Genomic DNA, 17,446 nt, shown 5'->3' with positions numbered 1-17,446 from the left:
ATTTATCTTATACGTTATCTTATTTATATATTTCCCCTACAAAAATTAATTTGAACTGTATAATTTAATAGAATAGTAAATACGAGTCTACGTTGAGAGAAATTATTACCAGAAATATCAAACTTATAGGGGGACGAGATGAAATGGAATAAGTGTGATACTAATTTACATTTCTTATGCAGCTGATGTACCTGAAATGTACCAATGTCTTTCTCCTCTGTACCTTTCTTAAAAAAAAGAAGAAAAAAATATTTCTACTTCTTCTTCAGAGTGGGATGTTTTTGGTGAATGCTTCTAGTGAGCTCAATCAAAGGATTTCTTAGGCTGGTGGAAGAGGAACAAGTTTGCTTCGTAATTTACTTCTTAAACCTAGTCCTAAAAATAATCTAATATAGTCCTATACACTTTATGATTAAGGCACAAATATGAAAACAAATGTTCACTCGACAATGACTAACATTAGATTAAAAAAGAAAATCTGTTATTAAATTAATACGAATGGATTCTATTAGAGAGATGGTTGAAATATGTCCTACAATATTCTATAATTACAAATGATGTAATTCAAAGAAAGTATTTCCTAACAATAAGATGCACCACTATCATATGCTCGGTGACTAAAGTATGGTAGACAAATAAATTAATGCTAAACATTTAAACATATTTTATTTTTATTTTTTTCATGCTCTCATAGTCAAACTGTAGCAGAATTTTCATTGAAATTTTTTTATATTAAATGAATTTTCTTTCAATATATCTTGAAACGTGTTTTATAACATTTTGCAATACTTTCTATCTATACTTTTATTATTAATTATTAAATATATTAATGACGTCCACAGTTATGTAACAAAAGTTGCAAAATAATTGAAGCCACAATATTTAAATTTAAAACAAATATACTAGTTATCATACATTCTACATACTACTCAATGTTAATTGAACTTTATTTTTCTCTGACAAATGCTAAAACGTAATTCGTCATTTTGAAATTAATTGTTAGTTACAAGGAGTAAAAAAAATTTCACAGACAAAATATGTTGTATAGGATATATTGTATTTTGGATAAAACAATCGACAGATTGAGTGCTACGATGAAAAAATTATAAAAGTGTATATATTATAACACAGAAAATAATTATATATATATATGATGATTAGTAAAATGATTATTATGAATGTACACATATCGATGTACTATATAAATATATGTCTACGTACAATTAAATGAAAAACATATCAATAAATATATAATTCATTATATCCATCCCATATTTTTATTGCGTTGATGTTTTATTAATTAAATATATTGTCTCCTTATTATAAAAATCTTAAAACTTACTAAATATACTTGAAAATTGATCCTATTTTTTCGTTTATAATCCTATTCTTTGTACAAACTTCATAATACTATTTGATTTAAATTTGGTAGGATTTACCCAGAAAGTCTTGTAGAATAAGACACTTTTGATTGGTTATACATAGCTACATAGCCAATCAGAAATGTATATAAGTTTGGTCTTGTCACGCTATTGGTTGAATATTTCCTGTCGTCTATGCAATTGTTCACAGAGGAATATAGCACAGTGTTACAAACTTCAGAGAAACAGAATAAGACTGTTTGATAGTGTAGTGTATTTTCCACCTGTTTTGATTAACCTTATAAAATTAGTAAGTGTTATCTTCGTTTATATTTATTTTTAATATTCATTAATTAATATAATAAATATTTAAACATAATAATTATACTATTATATACACATATCGAATTCTAAAGAAAGGAAACAATTTATTAGTTAGAGACTTTTTTTAATGAAACTTTAGATTTACCAGTTATGGTAGCATTTATTTTTATCTTGATCAATGATGGATACATCATTAATATGTTTTTGTAATTTTAATGTAGCATGTAAGATTTCAAACTTCTTGTTTAAGGTTAAGTGATATGACAATTCATAATTATAGGTTATGTACTTTGTGTAAATGTCATTGTAAGACTGCTTAAGAAGTAGAGAAATGTATAATTAAAAGATACAAAGTAAAATTGTTTAATTCACACACACACACATTTTAATTTATATTTATTTAAAGGATATATTGATGATGTCTGTTTGTCATTTGGATAAAAACACATTTGGGAACATTTGTAAGCATGTATTCCTTTAAACCATTATAACATTTATATATAGGCCACATATAGAAGGTTCATGTATTCTTTATTTAATATAATTGTTAGAACATTATAATTTAGAGAAAGTTATAGATTAGATCTATGAATATCAGATATTAGAGAAAACATTAAAAAGGTTAATTACTTGATTGATCGCTTAAGAATAAGTATGTAGTAAACCGTAATTCAAAATAAATACTTTTTATGAAACTGCAAAGGTAGTTCTTTTTATTTTTACTAGGAATTAGTTTAAAGATTGTATCAATGTCTTTGTAGAAGTTAATAATTGATTTCAATGATATTCTACATCAGTTTATCCATTCCATGGAAAGAAGACTTTTCGTTCTTTTGCCGGATCATTATCATATAGACCATAATTATTAGGAATGATTACGTCTTCTGCATTTGTGCTTCTTTTACCACCCCAAGGATGAAAGTGGAATCTTCTGGAGTATTCGTTAATAGCTTTCTTTTCTAGAATTTGTAGTTGATCAGTCGGGTTAATGTTTCTGTCAATGATATCTTCGGAATTTATCGATTCGTTAGTTACGGGTAAATGAAACTCCTTATCGTTGTTTCTCTTTCCTCCCCAACTGTTAAAACCAATTCGTGATCTACTAGTTTTCATTAGCGCAGCACGTTTCTCATCTTCTATTTCATCTAAGATTGTATCTTCCGTTGTATCTTCTGTAACATTAGAAAATTATTAGATGATATATCTGACATTAAAAATACAATTAAATAAATATATATAATAGAAGATATATATACCGTTCGGTAAATAAAATTCACTTTTTTCTTCAGAAGTATTATCGACATTCTTGTTTAAATCAAATTCTGAATTTATACTTCGCTTGCCTCCCCAACTATAGAATGGTGTTCTTCTACCAAAGTTGGGCAGTCTTTTGACGTACTCATAAAAGCTTTGCTGAAAATCCTTGTCAGAAAATGATTTGCTACCCTTCATCGTTAAAAAATTAGCTGGATCATCCAAACGTCCTCTTTTGCCACCCCAGCTGTTAAATGGCATGCGAATGGGTCTTTCATTCTTCGATGATCTGAAATGACTAACTCGTTTGCCATCACATCGGCTGAAGAATGGATTTTTAATTTCTTCTGGTTCATTAAATTTTAAGCTCTGTTCAAAATTATAAATATGTTAATATCAAAGAGAATTTATTGTTTGTTTTTTACAATGTGATATAAAAAATAAATTAAATCTTACTCGTTTATTTGTTGGTAAGTAAAGTAATGAGATGGTGGGTTGGATTTCACTGTTTTTCAAAACATACCAAAAGTTACTTTTCGATCCTTCCACAAATCGTTTATTTATACCCTTTTGAATATCATTATCTAGAAAATTGCAATATCTTTATTGAACAATTGACAAATGAATAAAATGAATTTCTTACTCAGTTTGGACACCTTGCATTACATATTTCAATTACCTTTTTCATTATTAAAACTCATATGTAATAATTCTGCGGAATTAATATCCTTGTTAAAATCTTCTAATGTTTGTTGTATTAAATCCGTGTTTTCGACATTCGGAGTTCCAATAATTGCGTCAGCCATAATAATCAAAAGTAACAGCCACATTTCTAGAATAAAGAAAAATATAATTATTGCATTATATATTTGAATCAATTTAAATTGAAATTACAATTTGATTTTAAATACGTCATACATTTGTTTAGTTAAACACACGTGTATTTATCTAAATAAATAATACGAAATCTACTAATTGATAATTTCCTTGATTCGAATATGAGACAATTGTTTTTTATTTCTTTTATAAACGTTTAAAATTTTTAAAATAATAATAATATGTAATTATTAAAAAGTAATAAATATTAAAACAAATGAATGTGTACGCGCGTAGGGAACGTATTAAACGTGCGCAGACGCGTTACTGTTGTTCTGAGAGACTTCAATGAGAGGGCTGAAGTGATTTCCCGTGCCAAAATTTCGTTACCAATCTGACGTTTAATCGAGGGCGAAGAGCAATTTCTTTTTAATTCTTAATTCCAACTTGCTTATTACGTAAAATGAAAACTTCAAAAAATAATACCCGACTTTTGTAATTTTTTTAGGCGGTTTTTCTCGCAAATACGATTGTTTCTCGTATTTCATATTCAATTAGCAGATTGTTTCTTTAAGTTAAATTAGCAAATAAAATTTCAAAGAAAAAAGTAATAAAAAGGATTTGCAAGATTTAAGCTCACATATATCGGTTACTATGTTCATATAATATGTGTAATATTTCTTTTTTATTTTTTGCTTATCCAACTTTAATGCTTTTTTTCTTATTTTATATTGTTCTCATTTTTAATTTGTTCATTATCATTTCGTTGGGAATTGATTTAATTATTTAAACTGTTTCCTTTTTTAAATGGAAATATATTTTTCCTTTCTGTTTTTTTCTTTTTTCTCTCTTTCTCTTTCCTCCCTTCTTCCCTTTTATTTAGCGAATAATGATAGTTTCGTTTATTTATTTTAATTTGTAATTATCTCTGAATATTTTTAAGATAACCACGTAGTATATCACGTTTTGACCTATTTTGAATTTTTCATTAACCGAATTCAAATAAAACCTACTCACAAATGCAAACTTTTATTTATAACGAAAACTCATTCTTGGTTATTACTTGTGAATATTTAATCAAGCGATTCGATCAAAAAAATATACATATACATTTATATACATGCTATATATATATATAGCATATATATATATATATATATATATATATATATAAACATATCTCCAGAGCGATTTAGCGTTTAATAAATAATTTCTTTAAGAAAAAAAAGTTTATTTGATATAAATTTTATTCGATATAAAAGATTTTCCAACAATTTTTTATTCGAATTTATAATAAAAGATATTTCGGTGAAAAAATATAATCGATTGTTCATCGCTATTCACATAATTTTTTCTTCATTCTCCATATGTTCTTTTACTTGTCACACGTTTCATACGAGGATACAAGATTTTTTGATAATTCGCTTTTTTCTTGTTGTTGTTGTCGCGTTATAGAACATTTTTATAAAGTGCATTAATCGATCGATGTCGAGGAGGATGAGAGAGAAAAGGCAAAAGAATAAAAACCTCATTGTTCATTTTTGCTTTGAGAAGAAGATTCGTGCTAAAATTTCGTCAGCACATGCTTTTAAAAGCCGTAACGAAATTTCACGTTCGTTTTTATAAGTCGTTTATAGTTGTTTTTTAAAGTTAAACGATGATGGTATCATTAGAACGTGTAAAAGTAACATTCTTACGTTAATTTAACTTAATTTTATTTATTCATTTTGATTTAATAAAAAAATAAATTTGTTCATAAGAGAGAATCTTCATAAAAATACGAATAAATAAAAAGAAAATTAAAAATCGCATTTAAGTTCAGTATTTTAATAACGTTACGAAATATTGAATAATTTTACTTACAAAAAGACCGATCACACGTGTCGTAATAAATTACAAGAAAATAATAATAATAACAAAAATATAAAATTACCACTTACTTAATTTAATTCCGTTCAATTTTTTACGAATATTTCGCGCGAAGTAGATACACTTTGATGTCCTTTTAATTCCACCTTGTGCACTAATATAAATATACGTATATAGATACAGATACAGATATTTATATATTTGTATATTTATTTAATTTAATTAAAAACTTCGGCGCATAAATAGCGTGAAAATACGATATTAAGGCGTGATGCGCGAAGAAAAAGAAAAAATTGTTTTTCCGACTAGTTTTATTAGTAAAAGCTATAGCACACCGGTGTGCTATAAGGTGTCTAATGGCAACTGGTGATGCGCGGCGTTCTTCTTATATGCTACCGGAAACTCGATTGCGCAAAATCGTCCCTTTTAGTTTCGTTAGCTTGATCACGTATTTAACCTCCCACCTTTCTTACTCCTTTCATTCTAATTTCATACATTCCTGTCAATTCATTAGATTCTATCGTTCTTGCTTTTACGTTTTTTTTTTTCTATCGCCGGATTTATTTTTGTTATTTTTATTTTTATTTTTCTTTTTTTTTCTTCTTTTTTTTTTTATGAATAACTTTGACACTTACCATTCGTATTTGTGAATTGTTTCGATGAATTGTTTTTATATTATTTCTCTCTTTCTCTCTCTCTCTCTCTTTCTTTCTCTCTTTCTCCCTTTGTTTCTTAATACTTGTTTCTTGTTTTCTTTTCTTCCTTTATACTTTTAGGATTAACGTCATATTCACTGATGATAAGAGGAAGAAGAAAAGGGTGGGAAAAATGGAAATCATTTTGTTTTTTACATGATCCAAATGCAGGTATTATCTACGTTTCAAAATTAAATTAGCTTTAAGTGAGTATTAAATTTTCTTCGTCGCTATTAATTTTTTATTTCTCATAATTGTTTTTTCTTCGACCATTACGTTATTAAGAAGAATTATCTCAAGGAGAAAAAAAGGACGGGTTATACCAGTAATATTTTTGTATAATACGATAATAATGTGAATTCGTACAACACGTGTTATGCGTTATATGAGAGTCTACCATAGATGCTTGTTTTTTTTTTTTTATATAAAATTTTGCTTTTCTTCACTTTGAATTATTTTATTTATCGAGGTTTATACACCTACGATATAGAATCGATAATCAAATCGACAATTGAATCGACTATCGAATCGACTATTCATACATTGGCAGGATTCGACTATAGGATCGAACTTGTTGCAAAATTTATATGGTTCGGCAGGATTTTACGATTTTACTTCGAAATTCAAAGACGCGTTGAATGTTCTCGCGTAACTGGTGCATGAAATATTTATGAATACTACAATTTTACTTTATTTTTTTATTTTTTTTTAAACTTTCTCATTTTTTTTTTTTTGCTAGTAGGAGAAAACATTCACCAATATTTTTGATCGATCTCGTTTCATTGTCCAAAACTTTTTAATACAACGCATATTTTAATAATAATTTTAATGCATCTATAAAAAAAGATAAATATGAAATTATAAAAAAGAACTTGGAATATTGAAATTATCTTATTATTAATACTATCATCATTATTATTATTATTTCTATTATTATTATTAATAATATTATTTTCGAAGCTGTTATTCTTAATAATAAACGAATAATGCGAGATCACTTTTTGCGATTTTCTTTCATAATATCTCTAAAGGACTTGGCAATTAATTGTAAAAAAAATGAGAGAGAGAGAGAGAGAGAGAGAGAGAGGGTAGCATATGGTGATATGATGCTTAGAAATATTATTTCTTTCGCATTGAAAGATCACCGCGTTCGTGTCGGTCGTAAATTTTAGTCGAGTTAAGTCCGCGAGTTAAATTTCTTTATAAAATATAGTCAATGTCTTGGCCTTCTGATGACAAAATCTGTTATACCTTCATTTCGTATTTTTAATAAGCTAATACCAGTCTAGAACAAATTTATGAGTAAATTAGAAAAACGCGATTATAAAATATATATAATATATTTTTGTATTATGCAAAGTGTGATAATAGCCGTTTATTCCTAGAGACTCGTTCGTGTAATTTGTTCGTGCAATGATACGCGATTAAAGCTGTGCAACCAACTGATATTTTTATATAGCATTTTACACAATTCCTATTTAATGAACAAATTTAGAAAATTAATATATACTTAACAAATGTATAATAATAAATTATTATTATTAATATTATTATTATTATTAATAATAAGTAGTTTGCTTATAGCTTTTTAAAGGAAAGTAACGCTTGTATCTCATCATGTGTTATATTCATATATCTATGAAATAATGATAATAAAAAAAAAGAAAACATAAAACGAAAGAAACGACAAGATTATTTTGATTACTGAATTTAAACGTATGTTAGAAGAATTAATAATCACGGTGCGCTGAACAAGAATGACAGAGGACGAGATTAATTCTGCTCAATTGATTTTGTACATGCGAATGCTTCTTTGTGACATTCTTCAGATGTTAAAATTCAATGCGACTCGTATTAATGGAAGGGAAGTATATGCGCATAAATGTAAATGTGCTTGATAAAAAAGTAAAGAGTACAAAAAAAAAGAGTGAAAGAGAGAAAGAGGGAGAGAGTGCGAGTGTGTGTTGTGTGTGCGTGTGTAAGAAAAAGAAATAATTATTTCTCTGTTGTGCCAATAATTGAATCACACATATTATATAATACGCATATGGTTAATGAAGTCCTATTATTATTATTTCTTAACATTACTTATTTATTCTCATTTTTACAATCTCTTCGTAACACAACTTTGTATAATTTATTACTACAGGATTCAGATTGGTTGGAATTGTAATCAAAATGAAGAAATATAGCAAGGTGAAACATTTTGTTATTCAAAATAAAATTTTATTAGCGAGCGCGTATCGTTTATCAAGGTTTTTAATATTATAAGACAAATGATCTTTCGCTAAAAATTCATTGCCATTTAGATTTACGTCGGATTTGAGCTGATTTTTTTTTTAAGAATTACTTAAATACATTTTCTTACCCCTAATGACGTAAAACAAATTATGTTTTTTGAACAAATCTTCAAGGTTACTTCTACGATTTCTTTCAATCATATTTGTATCGTTTTCTATGATAAATTTGATTAAATCTTTGCATAAATCAATAATGCATACTCCAGAATTAAACAATCGTTGAAAAATTTGTTTAGCAGCCTCGATAGAATCCAACGATTCGCTATTATTAATTGGTGTACTTATGGATTCCTGTTGATTTTTATACTTAAATGTCTTTTTACCTCTGGAAATGAAGAAGGGTACCTCGAGTATGTCGTAAATGTCCGAATGTTTATCCCTTCGTTTGACGTAATCAGAATCAAGAACTGCCCTTCCATCGTCTTCTATCAAACGAATCTTCTTTTCAGAATGATCGATAAAACAGTCAATATCTTCGCAAGAATTTTTTCTCGTTCGTAAACGGAGTTGTTGTTTTTTGGATAATGTCACATTATTCGTTTCTTTTAACAACGAACTTGCGTTTGTATTAATCATCGTAATATACGTGGGTACGTCGATTGTCGAACGTTTTTTAATTTTTTCGATAGATCCATTTTCCAAAGTTTCCTTTTTGAAATTCGTATTTAAAGACAATTGGCGATTCCGACCGTATAATTTTTTTCCTCGAGTTAGAACAAACGGTTCTTCCGTTTTTTCTAAATTACGTACCAAATCTTCCAACTGACGAGTGCCCAGTTTCAACGCTTTCCTTCTCTCTTCTTTTCTCTTTAAATCGTTTTTTTTAATCCTATTGTTCTTGTCTTCAGTGAACTCCTCTGCTTTTTCAAGAAACTTCTTATCATTATTTTCCTTTTCTTTGTAGTAATACGGATTTTGTAGTAATACAGAAGATTGCTCTTCGCTCTTTGGCATGGACGGCCTTTTCCCACGCGTTACGAAATAGGTATTCTTTTCGTTATGTATATCGTATGGTATGTTTTCTTCATAGTCAAGCTCCATTTCAATCCATTTTGGTTCATCGACGTAGAACGGTTGAGGAATTGACCATTTTTCGATTTGCCTACGATACTTTCGAGAATTACATTTTCGGATTGATTTGTTACACTCGTTCGATGACGAAAGATTGAATAATATTCTCAAATTCGAACATTTCGGTTTTCGTAGGATCGATTTAATCTTGTCTGAATTTTTCTTCGTTAAATCGTTTTGCCTGAAATCAAATACTTTTATTCTAGAAATGATTCTACGTTATATTATTCCTAACATTGTGATATTATTTTTCATTCGCGATAGATATTTCACATTTTTAATTATGAACGCATACGCATGGACACTAATTTCGGATCACTTTGACTTTACCTAGTCCCGACTTCCGAAGGTCTTTCCAAATCGAAGCTTTTACGATCTTGTCTGTTCTCATCCTCACGGGATGAACTTCGTTCTATCAAGTTAGGATGAATATCCTCCCAAAGGGCTTGACCAGTTTTCTCGTTAACCCAGGATTGTTTTTCTACATCGTTGAAAGGTATTCTACGGAGATATTTTATCTGAAGAAAAAAAAAAAAAAAGGAAAAAAAGTACAAAGGACCCGTTGTTATTTTATTTATTTTTTTTCTCCTTGCGAGATAATATTATATATACTTTTTTTTTTATTTTACTAACCTCCAGTCCTTTGGTTGTCACCATAACTAGTAATAATATTATCACAGCGACCACAACTTTTCCCATACCTGAAAACGATCATTTTCCAATTTCTTTAAACCGATTAAATGCGACGACTTTGTCAAATTACACGATGAAAAGTCTAACCCCGAGACCTTTCTTACAATCTTTCTCTCTCTCTCTCTCTCTCTCTCACACACACACCCTTCCCCTCCCATTCTAATATTAGATATGTAAACATTGTTCTTTCGTAGTAACACGTAGCGAGAATTGCACTGTGCACTCGTGGTTAAGAGGCGAAGCGTAAACAAGTTAGCTGGCATAGGTGTTTTTCAATGATTTCCACGCGATAATAGAGTGAACAATATTGTTTAAAGATTATCCTTTTTCTTTTGAAGTTTTTTTTTTATCTTCAAATATTATTTCTTCACTTTTTCTTTTTTTTAAAGTCGCGATTAAAATAAATCTTCGATGAAAGCAGGCTCGATTTCACGTTAGAATTTAAATCTACGAAAGTGTGACGATTTCCGAATAAAGTCAGTGCCTTGATTAACCCTTTCGCTACGGCACTCCGTTCCGCGGGAGTAGCGTCTTACGTCTTTCAATGGCATTTTCGAATTCTCTTGCGTGGATACTTTTTTGAGAGTTATGTAACAACTTTTTCGTCATTTTATATGAAAAACATAAAAATGAGTATATTTTGAGTATTCAGAAATTAACATATTAACAATTTTAAGCGTAAGCGTAGGTGTTCACGCGGCCACCGACTATGGTCGGTGTCCGTACCGAAAGGGTTAAGAACGATTTGTCAGATAAGGACGTACTTGATTAAACGACGAATCGCTGTAAGAAAATAAATCTCTCTTGGTTAACGATTCTTGATTAAGTGAATTTCTGTTCAATTTAAAAAAAAAAACTTAAATTTTCCGATCGTACTTAATCACGCGCGGGAAAACATTATTGAATTGCGTTTTTAATAATGATGATTTTAATTAGCGACAATAATCCTGGAACGGATTATCCATTACTGTATAACATAAACGTCACGTTAGATTATTACTTCCCGTCAGATCACCAAAGTCAAGCAACGTGAGTACGAATAGTAAAATGGATTAGTAACCGATTTAGGAAAACAAAAATCCGTATGCTGTTGACTCCAAAGAGGCGGTAAAAAGACGCGCGAGTTATTTAATAATATTGGATAGGTGTGAGAAAAAAGGTATTCGTATAGAAATGAAATTCGAATCGGTAAAAAGGGGAGAGGAGTAAAAAGACACACTGTATATATATAACATAGTACTTGTTTTTTTCATTCGTCCAGTACTATCTAAATAAACTTCTAACATAAGAAGTAGACCGATAAACAACGTCATCGGGGCGTTTCTCGGGATTATACACTAATACGACGTATGTTCTTGTCGATAAAGTAAAGAACATCGTGCAAGATAAGTGATACACATTGGCGATAAGTCGGACGCGTTTTAAGTGGAATGACTTCGTCACGCTCGATCAGCCGCTTAAGTGAAACGAGTCAGGTTTCAGTCAGACCAAACTAACCCATCCCCTCTTTTTTCTTTCTCCCTCTCTCTCTCTCTCTATCTCTTTTGTTCTTCCTTTCTGTTTTTTTTTCTTCTTCGTACCTGTTGCTCTTCAAGTTTTGTTTTCCTCTCAATGTTTTCCTATCTTTTTATTTTTTCTTCTTTTTTCTTTGCTTCTTCTTCTTCTTCTTTTTCTTCTTCTTCTACTTCTTCTTCTTCTACTTTTACTTCTACCTCTACTTTTAACATTTAACGCGACAATGACTAGAACACCTTGGGTTCCTCGAAGAGAATGCCAAGAGCGGTATTATTTCAAGTGTATTTATGCTACTTCCTTTTCTCTTCTTTTTACCTCGCATCGTGAAATCATTTACTACGTCGCGGTTCGAAGATTCAGCGAATTGCATTGGGAATTCTTGCCTTTCTACGTTGCGAAGCCCACGTCAATCTTCTGGCCAGCAAGTACAAACAACCGTCCTGCGTTACACGGTCGACAATCGAATCTTGTATATTTAGTTTTGTTGTAAGGGTAATATGCGTTTCTATACAGGGTGATCGGTGATATTTTTCTGTCTCTGTTATAACATGTCGCGTTTCGTTTCTTCAAAAAAGAAGAAGAAGAAGAAGAAAAAGAAAATAATTATTGAATGTAAAAGAAAAATTCACTGTAATGCGATTATCGTAAAAGAAATCACGTTGTTGCACGAATTCAATTTCATTGGATATATATGTTTTGTTAAATTTAAGAAATTAATTAGATCGAGGAATCTTGTTAATAAGAATTTCTTATTATAATATTTATAGATTAACTTTCCTTTCCTTTATTTTTTAAATTTCTAATTCAAAATAATTCTAATAAAATAATATATTATTCTTTTTTGTTTTTAAATAAGAGAAGTAGTATCAATATATATGCAAGGGTTTGGTTGACTCATCATTTAGATAGCTGTATATCTTAAATGATATTATTTTGTTTGTGTATATAAAATAAAGTATCTTAGGTAATGATTAAAAACGAGAAGAAAAACAATTTCTAAAGCTTTACCGAGACACCTTATATATCTATATTACGTATCTATAAACTGTTTGCCATTTCTCTTTACTCTAGGGATATCATCGGTGACTTCACGTCTGAGAGCAGAGAAATTTTGATTATCGAAATAGCATTTCTTTTACGCGTGAACCTGCAGTTACGGATCAACCGTCGTAATTATAATAAGACCTGCTGTTTTGAAACGAGACGACTATTTAAAAGAGCATTAACAATTAGAAAAATAAAACTGGAAATAAGAGAATGAACGATAAAACTCTACATAAAGGTAGCAATTTTTAATATAAAAAATTGCAAATAATTCTTTTGTTTCTTCATTTGTACTCAGCTTGTTGTCTTTTTCTTTCTTTTTTATTTTAACTTTCTTTTTCTATTTTTATGTTTTTTTATTTATTTCTTTTTTTTCTTTTTTTTTTTTTATAAGTAATACGATTGAAAAGATAAGTTCAGCACAAAGTGCTACGGCGTAGAGCTCGTTACCATTTCCCTGAGATATCGTCGATTATTTTTCCCGACGTTTTAAACACCGAGTTTTTGATATTTCTCGACAGGGTCTTTTTTCTTTGTAATTTGTTTTTATTTTTTTTTATTTTATTTTTCATATCCTTCCTCCATAACGCGTAAAAAAAATATTATTTTGTGAAAAGTTCAAAGATCATTCGTATTAACATAAATAAAATGTACCTCGTAGAGCACGAATGTTTAGGAATTTTAAATATAACGATGTGGTTCGTTTAATTCGAATGTTCAAACGAGTTATATGTATCCTTTATTCATTTGCTGTAGAATTATTGAAATGGATTTACCTTTTGTACGAGACGTTTGACAGGAACGATAAAAACTGAATAATTTTCTCATGTAATTCTAAATAAAGTACAATAGATCACACATTCACATAATATAAATACACACATGTGGGATAATATAAAGTATAACTAAAAAACTACACGAATTTTAATAATAATAATAATAATAATAATAATAATAATAATAATAATAATAATAATAATAATAATAATAAATTAATAATAAATTAGTAATATTTATATTTATTTATATTTAACAGTCGAATTAATAACTATATTTTACGATACACATTAAAAACTATCATCTTTACATTTAATACAGACGTCAAGAAATTTTCTAAATCGTTCGTTGATGTTCTCACTATCTTTCACGATGCTTTTACGTCAAGTCTTTTATTTTTTGAACAAATTTTGAAATTGTCCCATCTTAACGTTTGTTGACTAATTGTAAGAGATATTTAGTTTTTGCAAAAATTAATAGTATTAAGATTAGAAAAGTTCAAAGGCAGACATTTTCGAAAACAATTCTTTTTAGAACCGGATCAATGATTTTACTACGCGTGTAGGTGCTCAATCATGTTGAAAGATGTAATACATGTTTTCATAATGTCTAGAAATAAGTTATTCTGGAATAATTTTCGAATGTTTTGAAAAATATTTAACGTTAATTAATTATAGAAAAATATACAAGCGTTGTTAGAAATCGTCATATATTAAATTGAAAAGAAGATTAATTTGGAAAATGTTTGTAAAATATACTTTTTTATTTGTGTTCATAATTAATAAGAAAAAAATCGAATAAAATTGTTGCGATTGTTCATGAAATAACTAATTTCGGAAAATTGTCAGATATTTTAAACTATTCTGAGAAAATATAAAAAAATTTTTCATTGTAAAAATTATTATTTTAATTTGTTTCAGTCGTCAATAAACATACGAGATTGTTTGAATAAAATAAATCAAAATGGTAAGATCTCTTTTAAATATTATTTTACGAAATGGATAAGTTCATTGTTTGTAATAATTATGAATTTGCAGAAATTTCGATTTTTGGGCGACGGGGATTGTCCCGATTGGCTTTTAGCAGAAATTAATACGCTCTCGCGAATGGTTTGTATTGAATTATTTAAACAGAACATTACTTAACTTTTTTTTATATATATTTCTTTTTAATAACATGATATTGAATCTTGTTATGCAGACATCAATTAAAATGAAAACTTTAGGACAAATCGTTATGAAGTCATTGACGGAAGGAGAATTGGATGTAAGTAAAATATAGCGAAAACATTATTTTTTTTTTTATTAACACTTTCCCTTGCCATGCTGCATTTGATTAAATGTCATTTACATTCCATGTTTATCTAAAATGTTACACGTTATAATATTTAATATATTTAAAAGATGTCACTATTTTTTCTCTTATTGTGCTGAAAATTTATTTTTTCGTTATTTTTTAATATTTAGAAAAATAAGTCTTCTCGCGATATTACAAATAATTGCTAATGAAAAAATTCAAGAATAATAAAAAAAAAAATAAAACAGCGAAATAGAATCCATGCAAGAATGTATATGTAAGAAAATATTTATTTGTAATGGTTTTTTATTCATATTTTTACGTATCCATGTATTTTATTGAAAGTAGGAGAAAAAAAAATAGTTTGTTGAAACAATCATTATTAAATATTGTCACCCTATTTTTGATGTCCAGTGCAATGTTCTATTATAATTTTTCAGATTTTCTTTATAGCAAAAAATACAACTGTGTTTGTTTGTTGGATTGCCGTTACCTTTTTTTAATTTATATCGTTTTTTACTTGATGGTTTGGATAAATTTTCGTTGTGATTGTTATTGTTATTTTTACTATTGTATAACCCATGTAACTAATCTTTTGTATTCCAAAATGTCATTTTGAAGTTTTTCTAAGCGGACAATAATATGCGACCATTTGATATGACATGTCCTTCAATGATTTATCGTCATTATAGTCAGAAATTATTGTTTCCTTTACATAATCACGTACTTTTATTCTTATATGCATTCTATTTATTGAATTATTATTGGAAATTGTCAAAACATTTCGACTGATAACTTATTACAATTCCGCGTGGTTTTAATCACATGTTTTAATAAGATAATTACATTAAATACATATATATTTATTTTATTTTCTTTAATTGCAGGAAGAGAAAGTAAAAAAAATCACGCAGGATGCAAAGCTCGGTAAGTTTAGGCTTTATTTTTTAATAATAAGAAATATTAAGCATTATATTAAAAAAGAAGAAAAAAAATACCATATTTATTACCGAATAAAAAAAAATAAGTAAATTGTTTAACGTTGGAAAAAAGAAGTGATCATTACAGAGAGAAACGAACAAAGTGCTTTTTCTGCGAAGATTTGAGCGATGCAAAAGCTATGATCGCAGCTTTGGAATTGATCTTCACATCGTCGGCACGTTACGGGGTGTCTGCAGCTGATTTGAGTAGCGAATTGCAACAATTGGGTCTTCCAAGGGAACACAGTACGGCTGTCGCAAGAATTCATACAGATTGTTGTCCTCAACTTATAGCTACTCTTTCATCTCAGTCCTTGAGAGGCAAGATTATTTTCTCATTGTTTTAATAATAAATTAAACACAATACTAAATAATAATTTCGCATCATTGACATTATTACTCGATAAAAAAAAAAGTGAATATAATTTAAATAGAAATATTTAATAATAAGATTAAAATTGGATAACTTATTCGTAGTGAGCCATTTATCGTCGATCAAAGTTGTTTCCTGCGACAGTTCTTCGCCGTTTTCAACGGTCAGCTTGAAAGTTAAGAAATTGGAGGGAAATGAGGAGGAATCTACGATTAATATTTCCAAGGACGATGTACAGGTTTTACTTACGGGTAAATTACATACGATAAGAATTATTAACCAATCAAAAATAAAATCGTATTATTATTAACTTATTTTAATCAACTTAATAATAATACTTGACATTCAAAAGAATTATTATTTCAGAACTTAAAAGGGCTCGTACATTGATGGAAAATCTTTGAACAAAATTTGACATTTTTGTGATATATGCAATCGAGAATGTTAAACGATAATTGCAATTTTCAACGAGGGATCGTTAAAATGATAAACGATTTTCTTCATGATACACACAATTGAGATGTTAACTAATTTAAAGAGTCCTCGGCGATCCGTCGAATAATTTATCTTTATTCTCTTTGTAAATGAATATACAAAGTTTACATTTAGTTTAATGGTTTATACGATGCACTTGAATAATATTCATACATTGTGACAATAATAATGTCGCCGTTATAACTGCGCTTATCTCGTTTCTTCGTTATTATTTCCTCCGCTTTCACTTGTCGTTCCTCTCTCTCTCTCTCTCTCTCACACACTTACTCTCGTTCTTTCTCTCTCTCTCTCTTTCTTTCTTTTTCTCTCTCTTTTTTTCTCACCTTCACACAACAATTCTTATACATACTCATTGCCGTCCTTAGTACGATTGGAATGATCGGAGCACGTTAGAGATCTTATCAGCGATTTCAGCGTTAAATCACGAGGGAATCAACTAGCGGACTAGTTAAGAATTCCTAAACGTATTTTATCATCGTATATCATCGAATTGCTTTGTTGCATCAGCCTTCGTTCTCATTTCATTGAATTTCGTTCGATTCGTTAGAGACGTTGCAGTGCAAATATATATAACGATAATAAT

At 28.7% G+C, this 17,446-nt stretch overlaps 2 protein-coding genes across 2 annotated transcripts; one reads left to right on the top strand and one right to left on the bottom strand.

Moving 5' to 3' along the window:
* The first annotated feature begins 1,563 nt into the window (after positions 1–1,563).
* Positions 1,564–17,055, top strand: LOC122519119 (COMM domain-containing protein 4). The gene is made up of 8 exons (XM_043638375.1): positions 1,564–1,671; positions 14,640–14,685; positions 14,757–14,828; positions 14,920–14,985; positions 15,903–15,942; positions 16,116–16,316; positions 16,473–16,619; positions 16,735–17,055. The coding sequence occupies exons 2-8, from the start codon at positions 14,683–14,685 to the stop codon at positions 16,770–16,772; spliced, it is 567 nt and encodes a 188-aa protein (XP_043494310.1). The 5' UTR covers positions 1,564–1,671; positions 14,640–14,682; the 3' UTR covers positions 16,773–17,055.
* On the bottom strand, positions 2,140–5,967 carry LOC122519114. The gene is made up of 5 exons (XM_043638367.1): positions 5,696–5,967; positions 3,619–3,771; positions 3,396–3,523; positions 2,942–3,308; positions 2,140–2,857 (listed from the first exon to the last, which is right to left on the bottom strand). Exons 2-5 carry the CDS (start codon positions 3,767–3,769, stop codon positions 2,484–2,486), a joined length of 1,020 nt encoding a protein of 339 aa, XP_043494302.1. The 5' UTR covers positions 3,770–3,771; positions 5,696–5,967; the 3' UTR covers positions 2,140–2,483.
* Positions 17,056–17,446: the final 391 nt, after the last annotated feature.

This window comes from Polistes fuscatus, unplaced genomic scaffold (genome assembly GCF_010416935.1).
Source record: "Polistes fuscatus isolate 324 unplaced genomic scaffold, CU_Pfus_HIC Scaffold3, whole genome shotgun sequence".
In the NCBI taxonomy this organism is placed as follows: Eukaryota; Metazoa; Arthropoda; class Insecta; order Hymenoptera; family Vespidae; genus Polistes; species Polistes fuscatus.
This window is presented reverse-complemented; position numbering and strand designations above follow the sequence as displayed.